Here is a 16042-nt window from a genome sequence, read left to right as displayed (position 1 = left end):
CTCTCCAGGGATTGGGAAGGAAGGCAGTAACCAGCTGTGTTGGAGCAAGAGAAATTCCTCTCCACATTATTTTGATGCTTTGGGCCACACTGTTAGCAGAGTATGTATTTGTGTACATACCCAGGCCATTATCATCTGGGAGCCTTGCTTAAGGAACAGGTGAAGGCTTAAGGAAAGGTGAAAGGTGCTTAAGGAACCAGCTGTTCCACTGTGCTGCTGCATTTGTGTGGAAGTCTTGATTAGAGCTCTTGACTTACTGCCTTATATTTAACTGTCTTTACATGTTCATGTGATGCCAGGCTTGGGAGAGTTTCTTTTAGGACATTATTCCAATTGTGAAGAAGACTGAAACTAAGAGTTTTAAAGTATAGTGGCATAGATGCAGCTTCTTAGTGATGAAGGAATTTTTGTATCTTCAAGTAACAAGCCAAAATACCTGTGTCACACTCCTCAAAATAACTGGACCTGGCAGGCACTACTACAGACTGAATTGGCAGAGAAAGAAAGTTTACAGCAAGGGCAAAAGTTTGGGCAGACTGGTTCAGTCTCACAGTCAGGTAGGCACAAATGCATTCCTGCCAGGGTCACAGCTCCACTGCTGACATATTTGACTTGGAGGAAAAATTTGTATTTAATTTCTCAGAAGTATTTTATACTGAAGACAGCTTAACTTTGAATGATACTTAATGTCTGAGCAACAGCTGTAGTAGTAGATTAATTTCCCTGCCCTGGGCAGGGGGTTAGATTGGGTAACTACTGCAACTAAAATAAATCATTGAAACAGTGGTGCTTTGGGTCAGGGGAAAATATCAATCAGGAATTTAAACTCTGGCTTGTCGGGTTTCAAGGTAACTTTCTCTTTTATTACACTCTTATTCAGTATTCTATAAAACTCTTAAGCCAAACACATAACTCCATTTATTTTACTCAAATTCACAGAAGATATTTATAGAACTGTAACTGGCTTCAACACCTTCTCAAAATACAACACATCAGAGGCCAGTACGACAGAATGGCTTGCATCCCAATTAACACTTAAGTACAAAGCAGGGCAGAGCGATCCAGCTACTGCACAAAGGTTCCAGAAAGCCTGGATCAGCTTACTGTCCTAGAGACATGGCTCTGGAGTCAGTTTTACAGTGACTTGGACCATTTTTACGGTAAGCCACTGACTGTTTAGTGCTGTCATACCCTATGCCCTGGAGCCTCCTCTAAATCTGGGAAGTTGAAGAAAAGCAAAAGGCAGAAGGGTTAATCTCAGGTGGGGCAGACTCCACAGGAAAATGGAGGTGTTGTCTGAAAGCCCGTGTGACACCCAACGGATGGCATCTGCTTTGTTTCCAGTCTCTTAAGAAAACGGGGGAACATATCCAATGTCCACAGTGATCTTGGTATAAAGAGGATGCTTAGTCCTGGAAAGGACCCTGAACTGTAATGTATTCATTCCATCAGCCTTCCATGTTTTTCTGGTGTTGTGTCGGGAAGGAGGCCTGAGGGAGGAAGAATACCTGCAGTTAGAAGAAAGAAGGTAACGTTTGCAGCTCAAGCTGCAGAAGAAAGAGTCTTCCAGAGGGCAGAAAAGCCCTGAGACAATTCTTCCCAGGACACAGACTGCACAGATTAGAGTGAGTTCACAATGAGTGTTCCAAACAAGGAGGACAATTTGAGCTGGACCCTGATCAGAGAGGGAGACCAGCGAGGCAGCAGCTTCAGTCTCCAAAAGCCAAGAAGCTGTCAGCAGCTTAGAGAGACCTGGAGTGCAACGCAGAAGTTTGCAGCCACAGCGTACATGGGCTGCTGTAGGTAGGTTTTGACAGGGTTGTTATGGAAACCTGAGTTTTGAGATGATAAAGAGAAATCCACAGTGTCGGTATGAGAAGCCTCCACCACACTTGACCCAACACCCTCCTCCAGCTCTTCTATATAAAAACATTCTTTGAAAAAGTCTCTCATAGCACCTTCTCCTGCCTTCAAACTAGAATATTGCTTTCCACTATTTTAATGGCATGTTGTAACTCCACACAGACTGAACAGCAAGCTTTTAATATTGGGAACTTCTAACACAGTGCCTCTTCAAACTGAAATATCCCTATTTACAAGACAGACAAGGTTTTTTTTTTTTCTTAAGTTTTACTTCCTGTATAATTCATGTTTAACTCTGATGTGTTAGCTTCCTAGCTGGCAGGTGTCCTTCACAATAGGAAGAAAAAGGCAGGAAACTAGGAAAAACCCTTCCAGTGTGGAGACAGGAGCCAAATGATTCAGTTGAAAGTGACTGGGGGCTGCTTTTGAAGAGCCTTTCTAAAGCAGAAAAAGCAGCAGTGACATGAGGCATATGTAGCCTGTGCTGGGGAAGATGACAGCAAGAGCCAACCTGCCCCAAGGCCCAGAGCAGACCCCAGCCCCAGCAGGTACCTGCTCCAAGGCTCCTGGATCTCTGTCTCTTCGTTGTAGTCCATCACTCGGTAGCGCCCAAGGTGAGGTGATGTCCGGACGATTTTCATCCCTGCTAAGTGAATCCTTTAAAACACCAGAGAAAAGTGTTTGCTTAGGCACAGAGACACCACTTCCTGGCTTATAGGCAGAGATTATTTTCAGTGCTAATGCAATAAAAACCAAGTGCAGAAGCAGCACAGGGCCACATGATTTTCTCTAGCGGGATCTAGGCTGGGCTTGGGCTAGAAAGCTCCCAGCTGCAGTGCACTTTGACAGGGCACAAAGGAATTAAAGCAAGCAGGGAATGAGCTACAACATACAGAGCATTCAAGAGGAGTTCCCCTGAATCTGACAAATGAGCATTATTCCACTTCCTCTTAAGAGCAGAGCTTTTGCTGGCTAGAGGTCCATCACCTAAACTTTAAGGGGAAAAAAATCCAAACAACAATACCTCAAACTTGCAGTTTCTGAAAGGAAGCCAGTCCTGAGTTTCAAAACCAGATTAAGCCTCTCTGCTCTTTGAGAAGTGCCATTCATTCAGATGCCCTGATTAGACTGGCTCATAAAAGATTAGGGATAAATACAGGCACCAGACAAACATATGTAAACTCAGCTCCAGGACAGTTAGATAAGAAAAGAGGAACTGAAGGCTCAGAATTCCAGAACAGAGCTTCTAAACCCAGCATTTTGGATGACTTTCAAGCAACCCACAACCCACTGCCGATAGCATTTCTGTTACTTTGCCAATAAAAAGTGCCTTTAATAGTGCTAGGGCTACCAAGCCTCTGTTATCACAGGACAGCCCTTAGGCAGAGAAAATTCCTGTGAACGTAAGAATGAATGTTTGCTCAATTGAAGTTATCTAACTGGCATGTTTGCAGCATCTGACTGCGTTCTGTCGGGATCTGATACAGCAGGAATGTTATAAAGCTGAAAGGCTACAGAATTGAAAATATTTGTTAGGCCAGAGCTATCAGGTGATTGTAACACTTCACTGTGTGTGTTATAGTTCTATTATTTCAGATGGAGTTTTAGACTAAGTTTCCTGTTTTCTGAACAGAAGCTCACGGCACACTCAATCATACAGAGACAAAAAAGCAAGAACATTAAACTAGCTTTGGTGTTACAGTTTTTTGCATTGCAAATAAGACTAAATCAGAACCATTAATACATTCATCTATAGTTTAAAAGAGCCCAACAGATTTTCCTATAGTTGAAAATGTTACTACATTAGTGGCTCCAATTAGAATAGTGTTTTCTTCTAATAAAAGGTAGATCCTGGTATTTGCTACAACTTGTATTATAGAGTACTGCAGTCTGCTAACTTTAACTAGCAGCTGGCAGTTTTCTTCACTAACTCTGCTTTTAATAAGCAGTATCCCAGAAAAAAAATCATCTTTGCACAGAATTTTTTAAAGTAGCACATTGAAATGTCAAAAAAGAGATTCATTAATTTTTTTTGCTACATGGTAAGAAGTGCTAGAGCACCTCCTAAAATCCAGATCCCAGCTGGTCATTGAAGAACAGCCAGTTCATTCCTAACTTCTACAGGCTGAGACTTCTGAATGTAAATAAATCATTACCAGGCATTGTCCACGGCCTTCATGTATCTCTGGGCCAAAACACGGCTAATCATTAGTGTAAGTTTTCTCTGAAAACATAAGTTCGAATTCCCTTCCAGAAAAGGCTATTTTGAGAGCTATATAATTCACTTGCCTTCCAGGATTCTCTTCAAAGAAGTGCACTCCTATGCATAACTGGCATGACTCTACCCCAGATACCAAAAAACAAATTAGATGCCTAAGCTATACTAAGAACAGCTGAATAGACGCAGCACTGTAGTACTTGATGTAAAGATCTATTTTCCTGGCATTCTATTCCTTTCATAGATGCTGACTCTCTAAACAACCATACAGCCTTTTAGGTTGGCTTTCTCTGAAAGGCAAAGGAGGAATTCTATGTTAGAAAATCTGGCTTTCAATTCCCAGATGAATACTGCTTAGAAAAAAAAAAAAAAAAACTGTGCAACCTGTCACGTTCACATTATGCAAGACAAAAATAACAAAGGCTTCCATGGTCAGTTTAGTTTTATGGACTCCCCATGAGCCTGCCTCAGTGCTGGATCATAAAGATGCACGGTGCAATTCCAAAGCTGAACAGAGAAGCTGCAGCCATGATTCTGTACTTGAAGAATTCACATCAGGCAGAGCACCTGGAACTAAACTCATCTATAGAATGTTGCTGCCATGGCAACCAAAGTACAAGAAAAACCATCAACTCTTGCTGTCACTGACTCACACGGGTACACAGGCTCCTCTATCACCCAGCACTGCAGACAAAAGATAGAATTCCTTGTGTTCCTTAATGTCAAGTATCAGTGATTAGGTAACACTTGGAGCAACCTAATGCACTTAACTTAAATTCCCAACTGTCTGAGAATTAGTTAAGTACCTTCTCATTCTCAAGCCTGCAGATTCCTTCCCTCCCTTGGGACTGTCAACATCAGTGGAGGCACTTGTCAACTACAAGTGGTTATAACCCCTTGCACTGAAGGCACAAGGATGTGAAATAACATTCTGCTCCCCAGAAATGAGAAAGCTTTGTTTTCCCAGCACACAGTGATTCGATTCATAGGTTCTGAGCATCCTCTGACATTAAGCATTCCCAATACCAACAGCATTTGGGATTATAATGATACCACAAGCACGTTAAGGAACAATGTCTTTGGTTCCTTTCCAAGGGTGCTGCTATGCTTCACTTGTCAGCTTAGATCCATTTCAAGCCTGTCCTGTGCACTGGTACCTTGTAGCAATGTCATCATTTTCACCACCATCGCCCCAGTACGTGTTGGGAAACCCATTCATCTTCATGTAATGTTCTGGAGTCAGAGCAGACACGCCCCCAAAAAAGGACTTGTATGGCAGACTAAAAGAGAAAACAAACAGGCAAACAAACACCACCCTCCATAAAAACCCAACCGACAAAAACCAAAGTTCACTATTGAAGGCTAATGCCTGCCCTCCACAAAGAACAGTGTGATGCAAGTCACACATACATTAATTGGATACTTGCAGGCACTGTCATGACAATGCCAAACCCCAAACCAGTAAACCCAGTGTAATTCCCATCATGTTCCATTCCCCTCACTGTTTCCCATCACCTTCCCCCCAAACTGACCAAAGTAGAGCTGGCTGCAAAATTCACGTCTTGAATCAGTTTAAAGTACCTGTATCCTACCACATCATATTCTACATGATCCGATATTCCCACCCTACACCTTTTTTCTTGAAGAGAAGTCAAACAGAAACCTGCCAATCATTTGCCAAGCTGAGCTAACTGTGAAACAGGGAACTACGGGCAAGGAAACATTCAAGATTGCATGCCTGGGTCAAAAATATCCTTTTCTAGGAAGTCACTACTGCAAAGCTAACACACAGAAAACCCCACAAAGGTTGTGTCTTTCACTGTTCCCACCCATACTTTCTAACACATGGTGAACCAACTGGAACATAACCACAGAAAGCAAATGGAGGCACTCACGTGTACTGAAATTTATCCATGGCACTGGCCATGTGTTTGGGATAATATTCATCACAAATGTACAGGTTATAATCATTCTCAGGCACCAGGTCAATATCATGCAGGACAAGGCAGTCCCACTCTTCATCCTTCATGGCTTCCCGGACACCAACATTAAGCAGCTTTGCTCGGTTAAATGAACCAGTCCCTACCTGGAAAAGAAAACTCACATTTCTTCATCAAAACAACAAAGATGATAACTCAGTTAAAATTTGTTTTACTCAAAAGGCCTTATTCAACTGAATGAATCAATAGTGGCTGCAAATTCCACACTCCCAGCTTTGAAAATGTCACCCATCCTCTTCACAACACTCTCAGCAATTGTCAGCTTTGCTGGGTCAGGGGATATGCACTCTTGGCACCTGAAGAAGGCTGACTTTCAAAAGACCCATAAACCAATCCTCAGGTGCACATTTGCACAGCAACACTTTTGCCCCAACTACTGCTTACTAAAACTTACAAATGAGAAAAAGATCTTGGTCAAACAATAAAGCTTCTTTGCCCTCCCAATAAACTATTGGTTTTAATTGATGAATCCAAAACTTGCTCCCTTGCCACTGATCTTTTGCAACACGTCAGGTACGAAAGGCTGTTCAACCTGCAGGGCCAAGCTACATGTTTATATTTGATACAGACTAAAAATATCCAGCTTCACTTCAGCATTTAGTCTCCAGGTTTAGCTCAGTAGTCACACTGACAAGCTACAGATAAACCACATGCAAATCTCAAAAAGAGAAAAACGCAGGTTACCTCTGTCCTGGGTTACAAAAGGAAAGTGCTACTGTGGATTGTAACCAAACTCTGTATTCTACTCTCCTCTACATCATTTTTGGACAAACTCTAAAGCATGGGTCCTTTGCAGCAGCTGCCCAATGCACAGCCACCCCTCAGGCTACGGCTGGTGTTAAATGAGATAAGGAAAGAAGGCGCAGCCCTTCGAGGCAGGATGGTGTTTCCTTTTGTTGACACCGGTGACTCAGCTGTGGTAACTCCCTCCGGTGAAGCAGCACTCTCACCCATCCTGAAGGGGCTCTGCCAAGGGGCCACCATGAACTCAATGGCACCAGAACAGCTGGCAGCAACAACCACCAAGGACTCCAAAAATATTCTGTCCTTCATAGGACTACAGCACCCAACTGTGAAGCTCCCTGCCCTGGGGGAGGTATCACCTGAACCTGACCACATATAATCTCGATTTGGGGACTTGGGATACCACCACCCCAGAGGAGGACCAGACCTTCTACAGGAACACAGCTTTCAACACTGCAACCATCACTTCATCAGACTGTGACCACCATTGTGACAAACAGGGGGACAGGCCAGCCTCTGACTTTGTCACTTTAAGCCAGTGCTTCTGTATTAATGCATTTATTGTTATCTTTCTATTGAGCTGTACTTCCAACCTGAAATCTTTCTCAAGGTGATTGTGTGTGGGCTCATTTCTCCTGCTGGTTTACTTTCAAACCAGCACAACCACTTAGTGACAAATTTATACCCCCTAGGGGGAAAAAACCCCACAACACAACCAATTAAAAACAGAATGACAATCTTGACATGTGGTATGGTATTTCAATCATTAGCAGTCATGGAGATGAGACAGCACATCTGACCTCCTCTCAGCCCATGCATAAACCAGTATTTCCACATCAGAAGAATCACATTTCTTGTTCAGAACCAACCCTTAAGTGGTGCAGCTGAGCTTCCCAGCAGGCACATGTGACTTGGCTTTACCTGCTGAATCAGGTAGATGGTGTAACTGAGCTGCTGGCGCTGCAGGAAAGGATGGATGTAGTAGAGGAGATGGCGAAGGTGCTTCTCCTGGTTCCTGTAGGCCACAAGGATGGCGGATTTGTAGCGGGCAAAGCAGTGAGGCGGCCTGTAGTGGCCACCAGACTGCACAAAAGGGTTTTTTTTCATGATCGTCCTTTCACTAGGGAGCACCCTGAAGGAGATGGTCAATGGACCAACTGTAAAGAGAGACAGAAAAAAGGAACAAGTCAGATCAGTGATGGTTCTCCACCTTTTCTCAGACCTACCAGATCAGCTACCCCTATTCACTCCTTCAGACAGCAGAGTCAACAACACCCATGCAGATGTGGCTCCTCGACCAATTTCACTGCTGCCTGCTGCCCACCTCTCCCTGCCCCACACAGAGTGGCTCAGCACCAGGAGGACACACAGCCTGCCAGGCAGCCCCAGTCCTGGCACAGCCAGCAAGTCTCACTGGGCTGCTGCACTGCTGCTTCTCCCTGGGACTGGCTGCCTGCTACAGCCTTGTGTTGCTTAGGTGAGATCCTGGAATAAATGTATTCGCTGAAAGAAACAGCATTGCAGTTTATTCAACACAAACAGAATCTGCTTTTGCTACCCGTTTGGAAAATTTCTCTAAGCCTCTCTCAGAAGAGATTCAAGGACAAAGATGTGCAAGTGGATATTCAGCAGGTCAGGAGAGAAAGAGTTTCAAACCTGGATGAATACAAGTGCTTTAGGAAATGTCAGCTCTACCTTTAAAAGCATTTCAAGTTCCATTTGATGTTATAATCACATGCCACAATGGCTGAATTTGCTATATTATTTCATTTTATACACTGTGATATGCAGGCAGTACTTCAAAATGTTGGGAGAAGCAGTTGACAGAACTAAGAAAGAAAAAAGATGTTATATTTTCAGGAACAGGCACAGGATGGCAAAAGAAACTATATGTGATTGTTCCTCTACTCAGCACTTCATTTTAAAATACAAAATATACTGGATATATTCAAGAGTTTTTGCCTCATTAAAGAAAACTCTGCATTTTTATATAAATTCTTCGATTCTTCAGATGCAAAAATACTGACAAGTCATGAGTGAAAAAGAATCCATATAAAGTCTGTCTCAATACCCATTTTAACACAAATCTCATTGTTACAATATGAATAAGCAAATTCTGCAATTAGCTAAATGCCTGTTTGCCTGGGTAGTAAGAAAAGCTTCCAAGAGGAGCAGAAGACTTGTGTTTCTACACAAATTGGTGTGTCTTAAGGGTTTCCTACAACTGTGAACTTTTAAGGTAATAAAACACAGATGCAGAACAAGATTAACATCCAGTGCTTAAATGAAATATAGAAAAAGCTTTCACCCAAAGCATAACTAGAAGCTGGCAATTTCAAACAACAGTTCTACAAAAATTCTTTGCAGGCCATGCTACCAAAGGCAAAATAGCTTCTTGCACCAGAAGTCTGTAAGGCAAGTTTGTTGGTGGTCGTGGGGTTTTTTTTTAATAGTTATAAACAAGATTTTCTTTTCTTTCCAAGCTGAGAATTAACACTATGGCTGTCCTAAATCAGGTTTTCAGTATCTTGTAAGTCAGATTCCCTCTTAAACCACTGAAATAAATTACTCTCTCGAAAGCCTTTTGATAATGAAGCCTGAGAGAGAGCAAATATTTAGGCCTGGTGTTTAGAAGCTTTCATTTGAGCAGGAAAAGGTAGAGGTGTGTTTTAAGACTAAATGAGTAAGTGAGTCCCGAATATGTTTTTCCAATCCATCCTATCTTCAAGTTTCTGCTACAATTCTAACAAAACCAAACAAAGAAAAGAAAATGGAGCCAGCCCACACCCACATCCTGTTTAACTGACACAGAAGGAAGCAGCATCCCTCCACTGGTTTTGGGTGTTTGGGCTTTTCAGGGCTTGGTTGGTTGGTTTGGGGTGGGTTGCATGTTTTTTTAGAGCAGTAACAAGGCTTAAGGATTATATTTGCCATAAAACTCAAAGTGTCCATTCAGAACTGTGGAACACTTTGCTACTATGAGGAAGTTGGTACACCTCACATTTATGATGGGCAAACCTATATTTGATAAGTATCTCCTTTCTCTCCTCAAGGAACACACAAATGGTATTTCCTGAAGGTCACTCTGAAGAGCCACTGATTCCATTTCTCATGCTGTCAAAAATGTCTGGTCTGAATCCCATAGCATGGGTTCTGCTCGTTGTTTTCTGTTTGTTTGGGTTTTTTTTAAAAGAAAGCCTGACTTTTGCTTGCTGTCAGCAAGATTTTGCAATAGCTGACTCACATATCACTTTCCAGTCCTTCTCCAACTATTTAAAATACAGGAGAATTTGATTTTCACTGTATTACCCGCAGCAGGAAAGCAGAGCACATTACCATATATTTGTCCCCAAAACAGAAGGGTGACTCTTCAGAGAATCATTCTGTGGGCTGCGAACTACGTCACACTTCCAGTGAAATTTTCATGATGTTATTTCTTACTTCTGTGCATGCAGTTTCCCTTCCCACCTTTAAGACCCCAACGTTTCAGTCCAACAATGTTATCAGCTTGTAGTTTATGTTGCTGTTTAGATTTATTGTCTCACTGATTATCGGATCTTTCAACCTAAAGCACCATTAACCACTGCTTTCATGACAACTGGAGCTTGCTAAAAGAGTATTATATTCATAGACTTCAACTGTAGATCACTGCTCTGAGGAAAATATATGAAAGGGAATTAATCCCTTTTATTCTCCCACAAAGGCAGGGGTTTGCTTTCTATAAAACTGGGACTCTGTATTGCACAGTAAGATTATGCAGCAGTAATCCCTAAATTCCAGAAAAAATAAGATCTTAATTTGAACCTAAGGGTATGAGTAAGATAATGTGAGTAGCTTCACTCCTGTTCTCTCTTTCTGTACCCAAGAATACCATTCAGTAGCGTAACATTTGCACTTTCCAGGTTTTTCAAGATATTGTGTTCTCCCATGCTGTCTGGCTCCATACTTCAAACAAATCAGCTCAGAAACTCAATCTAGAATATGCCAAGGGAAGAAAAAAAAAAACAAACAACAGTGTGACTTATATCCCCAAAAACCTCTGGCTGCCCTACACTCCTTGGCTACAAGCTATATTCTGGCTCTCATGTCTCCCTGCTGTCCAACTAACAAAAGGCTAATGCAATCTGATCCAATTAAATCCCAAATGTGAACAGAGCAGTTGCAGGCTGGACCAAAGAGGGATAAATAAAACTGCAAAAGCACAGCCTTGGAAAAGGAGGAAAAAGCCCATCTCACACATACTAGGAACCACAGGATCCCTATTGAGGCAGGGCACAAAATCAGCATGCCAAAGTGTCCCAGCAATTTTTCCATGGCCTGGCTCCTCAGATGTTTCTGTACCTGTCCCATCACACAGAGGGTGTTTAATGACTGTGTAACTTCAGTGCATAGACGTAGGTCTCCCAATTCCCTGTCTGTGCTGCCAGCTGGGGCCAGTGACAGCCCACTCCTTGCTTGCTTCACTTTCTAGGCAACATATTTGCCTGTCGGGGGATCTGTTGACTTTGACTGTATCTATCCCACCCTATGAAAGTAACTCCAGGACTTCTGAACTCCTCGCTGTACATTTAGAGTTTGCAGCTGTAATTACCAAGTCCAATCAGAATAATCAGAACCTACACAAGATGAACAAACAGGAGCAGTAACATGGGTGAATGCTGCACTCAGATACTGCAGCACCACACAACATTAACAGAGTCATATTTGTGTAATACTACCAGTGCTTGGTAAAAAAAATAAAAAAAAATCAGACCAAGAGCTTTCATTTCATCAGTTTCTAATGACACGGCTGCCTCAACAGCACCTGAAAATAAATCTCAGCATGTAGCACTGCCACCTTTTTATTTCTCTTTCAAGCCCAGAGAAGAAACTCTGGCAGCATTAGAAAATGTAGCAGGAGCTACTTAATACAACAGATGGTCCTGCTCATGAAAAGGTTATGACAGATGGAGTGACAGGCAGTAACTACTATAAGAAGGACTTGGAAAAAATCCTTCCATAGCATGAGCAAATTATAAACAGCAGAGTACAGACAGAACTTTGAACTATTAAAGTCCTTGAGGGCCAAATCAACTTGTTCAGCACATACCATGCATGAAGCAAGGTACCCCTTTAAACCAAACCAGAAATAATAAAATAAAGTCTTCTAGCACCAAGTTCTTCCTCGCGAGAGGAAAAGATGAACTGAAACAAAACATCTTGCACGCAATGTAAGAAAGTAGTATTTTGAATTTAAACACTACTTAGTTATGGTTAACAAAGTATAACCCTGGCATATAAGCACTTTACTTTTTCTAAAAACAGAGGAAAAAGAAAAAGGCAACAGGTTATTTGTGTGGGAACTTTAACCTTTGAGGGAACTCAAGTAATTTATTCACAGTGTTAGTGAAGACACTGAATACCTGCAGTGCTTTTCGAGTTATTGGTCACAAAACGTTCAGTGGACACCACTAGGTGTTTAAAAAGTACCACCAGTCAGCAGGAGTCTAGTTCCTCTAAGGCAGAGATGATTAGCAATTATACTTTAATTCTTACTTTACAGCCCTGGAAGAAGCAAGTTGCTGCAGATTAGGGAGGTAGGAAATAGACAGATGAGCTGCAAGCTGATTTGCATTCAAACAGTTATCAAAATGATCTACTACATATATAAATGGAAAAAAGTGCTGCACTTCATAAAAGCCCTGATGCAGAAACCATTTAAGCCATTTGGCATCCTTCCAGGCACTTTAACACGCTTCAGAGTGGGCACAGTGACTTATTACCAGCTCTGAACTGGAGCCTTAGTCCTCAAGAATTGATTTGAAATCTCATTTAATACAGTTTATGAAATTAATATTAAAAGGCATTGCTCTCTCCAATATAATGCTTCCAAGAAACATCTCATGAGAGTCTCATAAGAGATGATGGCAACAACTATTCAAGACATTTATAAAGTATTTATATCTCAATTCATATGTGCCCATCACACACAAAACAAAGGACAACTCCCTCACAAAATATTGCACTTCTCAGTTAGGAAGAAAGCAAAACACCCAGAAGAGGCTGGCATGCAGTGATAGAAGTAATCATTTTCATCCTATATTTACAGGGAAGTATCACAAAGTAGAAGTTAAATTGTAGCAGAGATCTAATTTTTCTTAAGCTGAATTTGTATCAGTGCTCCAAATTATTTGTGTTTCACCTCAACAATTGTTCATGTGCTCAACTCGGTATTTTCATACAGCAAAGCTTATGCAAATACTTCGGCCTCATGGTTGGCTTTTTTTCCTCCCAGCCAGTTTACTGTTTGTTTCTGTCTAGGACTAACATTATGTTTCCATTTTAGCTCCAAAGTACCGCCTGCAGGACGATCCCCTGTTCTCAGCACTCTCAGTGATGGACAGAAGAGTTCTTAAAAAGATTTCCCAGCTCTAAGAGCACAGATCAGTGTAATTTTAGTCTGCATGTGCCTCCTCCATATACGTCACTACTTTTACTTATCTGATGGATTGCAGGCAAGCTACAGAATTGTTTGGTTCTTCCTTTTTGATGCTAACACTGTCTCATTTGACTCTTTGGGACAGAGGATTTTCATCAGTAGTGGAGACAAATTAGGTGCAGCTACGTTTCTGCTGTGCTTTTTTTCAAATAAAACAATTCAGCCTGAAACAAGGAGTTGTAGCTCCCCAGAACTGAATGGGCTGCAGTGCACTGAGGCCATGACAACTGGCACCTGTGCAAAAAGGCTGGGTGCTATCAGGATTTCAGGATTCAGTAGAGGCATTTCTGAGGGAAATGCTGGAACACACACCCAAAGCTATCCTACAATTTCGTCATGCATACTGTAATTTCATTTCAAGCAAGAGGAGAAGAAGAAAACATCTGAAAAGAACAAGCATCATTACAAAGACTGCAGTCTGAGCCCATCCAAAGGGTTCCAGCAAAGTTCTCCAACCTAGGTAAGCAACTTGACACAAGAGCACAGGCTTCCCACTCAACTTCCACGTGAACCAAGGTCTGCTCCTAATGGGCTCCTAATGGGCTCCATGTGCAGTGATCAGCTTTCCTAGAACAGCAGGGCCACTACTGACAGCAGTCCAAGGATAGGTGTTAAAACTTTTAGACACCCAGAACCCCGTGCAGTACGGAAAAATCTGACGAGAGTAACTTACTATACAGTACTCTAAGAAGGTGATGGCCCCAAACCAGCTGTAAGTGCATGCTGATGGAGCTTAATTCATTCATGGCTGCTGAGTCAAAGGGATTCATTATTGCTACCACTACCACTTTACTAGCAAGACATCTACTTTATAGGTTTGACTTTTTTCACACTGACTTAAAATTTCTCAACTGTTTTAGTAGTGCAACAGCTGGATGAATGCTGCTTCTAAGATCAGCTCTGGTTTGATCCTACTGTGAATACAAATTAATCTGTGACCAGACTTTAACAGAGAAGATTCTAAGCCTAAAGGATGTGTAACAATCATAGACTTAAAGATTACCTCGAAAGAGCAAGGTGCCAAGCTACATCGTCTAAGTCCTCCTTAAGCTGATTTCAAGCCAACTTAATCAATTTATATTGAACTACAGGCTTGATAGAAGGCTAAGACAAAGAACCCAGGAGTTATGGTCAAACTCAGAGGCCAATATTATGCAGTTTTGGAATTGTTGGGTCATTTTTCACAGGACTGACAAGGAAAAAAAAAGCATTACTAACTTGATATTATCACCATGCACTGTTTTCACTCTTGCTCTATAATCTTGGCATCTATGTAACCAACCTCTTAATACTGGAAACTTTTAAGTCAGTAAAATACTTTTCCTCACATAAGCAATAAAAACAACAGGAGCTGCTAACACGAGAAAATCTTGTCAGCGTAAGTACGTCAGCACACCTGTTTCAAAGTTTGAAGAAGATACAACTTAACATTTATGACACGTTCAGGGTTACGACACACCGAAGAGGTTCTTTCAAACCACCCTTCCATGGTGTTCGAAGGGTCATACCTACCCAGGATGGGGGACTGTGCGGAGCAGTACGGCATGGTGTCCTCACTGGGGGCCCGGCTGAACCAGCTGAGGTTTGTGTACACATCGTGGGGCTTCGAGTAGTCCACCGCCTGGGGCGACTCCAGAAACCCGCGAAACACGTTCGAAGGTCCGCCTCGGTAGAGGATCAGGATAAATATCGCTTGGAAGACAAACACAAACAGCAGGAAACAATGCTTTTCCACACGGGAGAGGAACATAGTTTTTTAGCCCATGCTCCAGGATCAGGGCGGTGAGGAGATGAACTGCCTTCCGCGGGCTGCCGTTCCACGTTCTGGGCTACATCGCTGTGCAGACCTTCTCCTTTTTCTCCTCCCTCTCCTTCTCCTGTAACTTTCTGAGGCGGCAGCGTGCTCCCCTAGCTGGGCTTCATCAGGACGCCGAGAGGCAGACCTCCTCTCCCCTTCCCGGGCTGTGCCAGGCGGGCAGCAGGAGGGAACGCGCCGTCCGAGGCCAGCCCGCTCAGAGCCCCGGGGCAGCGGCACGGGCTCGCTGTGGCACAGGCGCAGCACCCGCCCTCCCCCGCCCGCCTTCAGGCGAGACTACAGCTCCCAGAATGCAAGGCGGGGCGGGGCGGGCCCCGGCGGAGCCGTGCTGCCGCGCGGCATGCTGGGAGATGTAGTCCTCGCTTCTCCTCCCTCAGCGGCGGCGCTGTGGGCGAGGAGGGAGGAGGGTGGGGTGGCTGCTGGGCTGCGTCCCGTCCCGTCCCGTCCCGTCCCCTCTCCTCTCCTCTCCTCTCCTCTCCTCTCCTCTCCTCTCCTCTCCTCTCCTCTCCTCTCCTCTCCTCTCCTCTCCTCTCCTCGGTCTACACCCGACTGCTGTCTCCATTTTAAATTGGTTATTCAACTGGTCAGCGAGAGACGGATGGAAATTTAGACATTGCAACAGTCTGCTCAGGGAGGTGGTGGAGTCTCCGTCTCTCGAGATGTACAAGGAAAGACTGGATGTGGCAGTCTGTGCCATGGTCTGGTTGCCACGGTGGTGTTTGGTCACAGGTCGGACTCGGTAGTCTCAGAGGTCTTTTCTAAACTGACTGATTATGTGATTCTGTGGCATGGAAACATCTCAGCCAGTGCCTGAAGAGACCACAGCAGACTGGACACTGTGAGAAGCCTCCTGCCGCAGCCATGCTGCCCCCAAAAATTTCAGCTTTTATCCCCCTCTCTTCTTTGGCTGATTTTGTAAAGAG

The 16042-nt window shown here is 43.2% G+C and overlaps 1 protein-coding gene across 2 annotated transcripts; it reads right to left on the bottom strand.

Moving 5' to 3' along the window:
* Nucleotides 1–839: 839 nt before the first annotated feature.
* On the bottom strand, nt 840–15368 carry LOC136375461 (beta-1,4-galactosyltransferase 3-like). Of its 2 annotated transcripts, XM_066340989.1 has the most exons (6): nt 14816–15367; nt 7747–7982; nt 5977–6167; nt 5239–5361; nt 2416–2520; nt 840–1490 (listed from the first exon to the last, which is right to left on the bottom strand). In XM_066340989.1, the coding sequence occupies exons 1-6, from the start codon at nt 15051–15053 to the stop codon at nt 1349–1351; spliced, it is 1035 nt and encodes a 344-aa protein (XP_066197086.1). In that variant the 5' UTR covers nt 15054–15367; the 3' UTR covers nt 840–1348. The 2 variants fall into 2 exon arrangements, with proteins under 2 accessions (XP_066197086.1, XP_066197087.1); XM_066340990.1 differs by lacking the exon at nt 2416–2520 and having other exon boundaries at nt 14816–15368.
* Between the last annotated feature and the right edge of the window lie 674 nt (nt 15369–16042).

This window comes from Sylvia atricapilla, chromosome 2 (genome assembly GCF_009819655.1).
Source record: "Sylvia atricapilla isolate bSylAtr1 chromosome 2, bSylAtr1.pri, whole genome shotgun sequence".
NCBI classification, from domain to species: Eukaryota; Metazoa; Chordata; class Aves; order Passeriformes; family Sylviidae; genus Sylvia; species Sylvia atricapilla.
The sequence above is the reverse complement of the archived record's forward strand: the minus strand, read 5'-3'. Positions and strand labels throughout refer to the sequence as shown.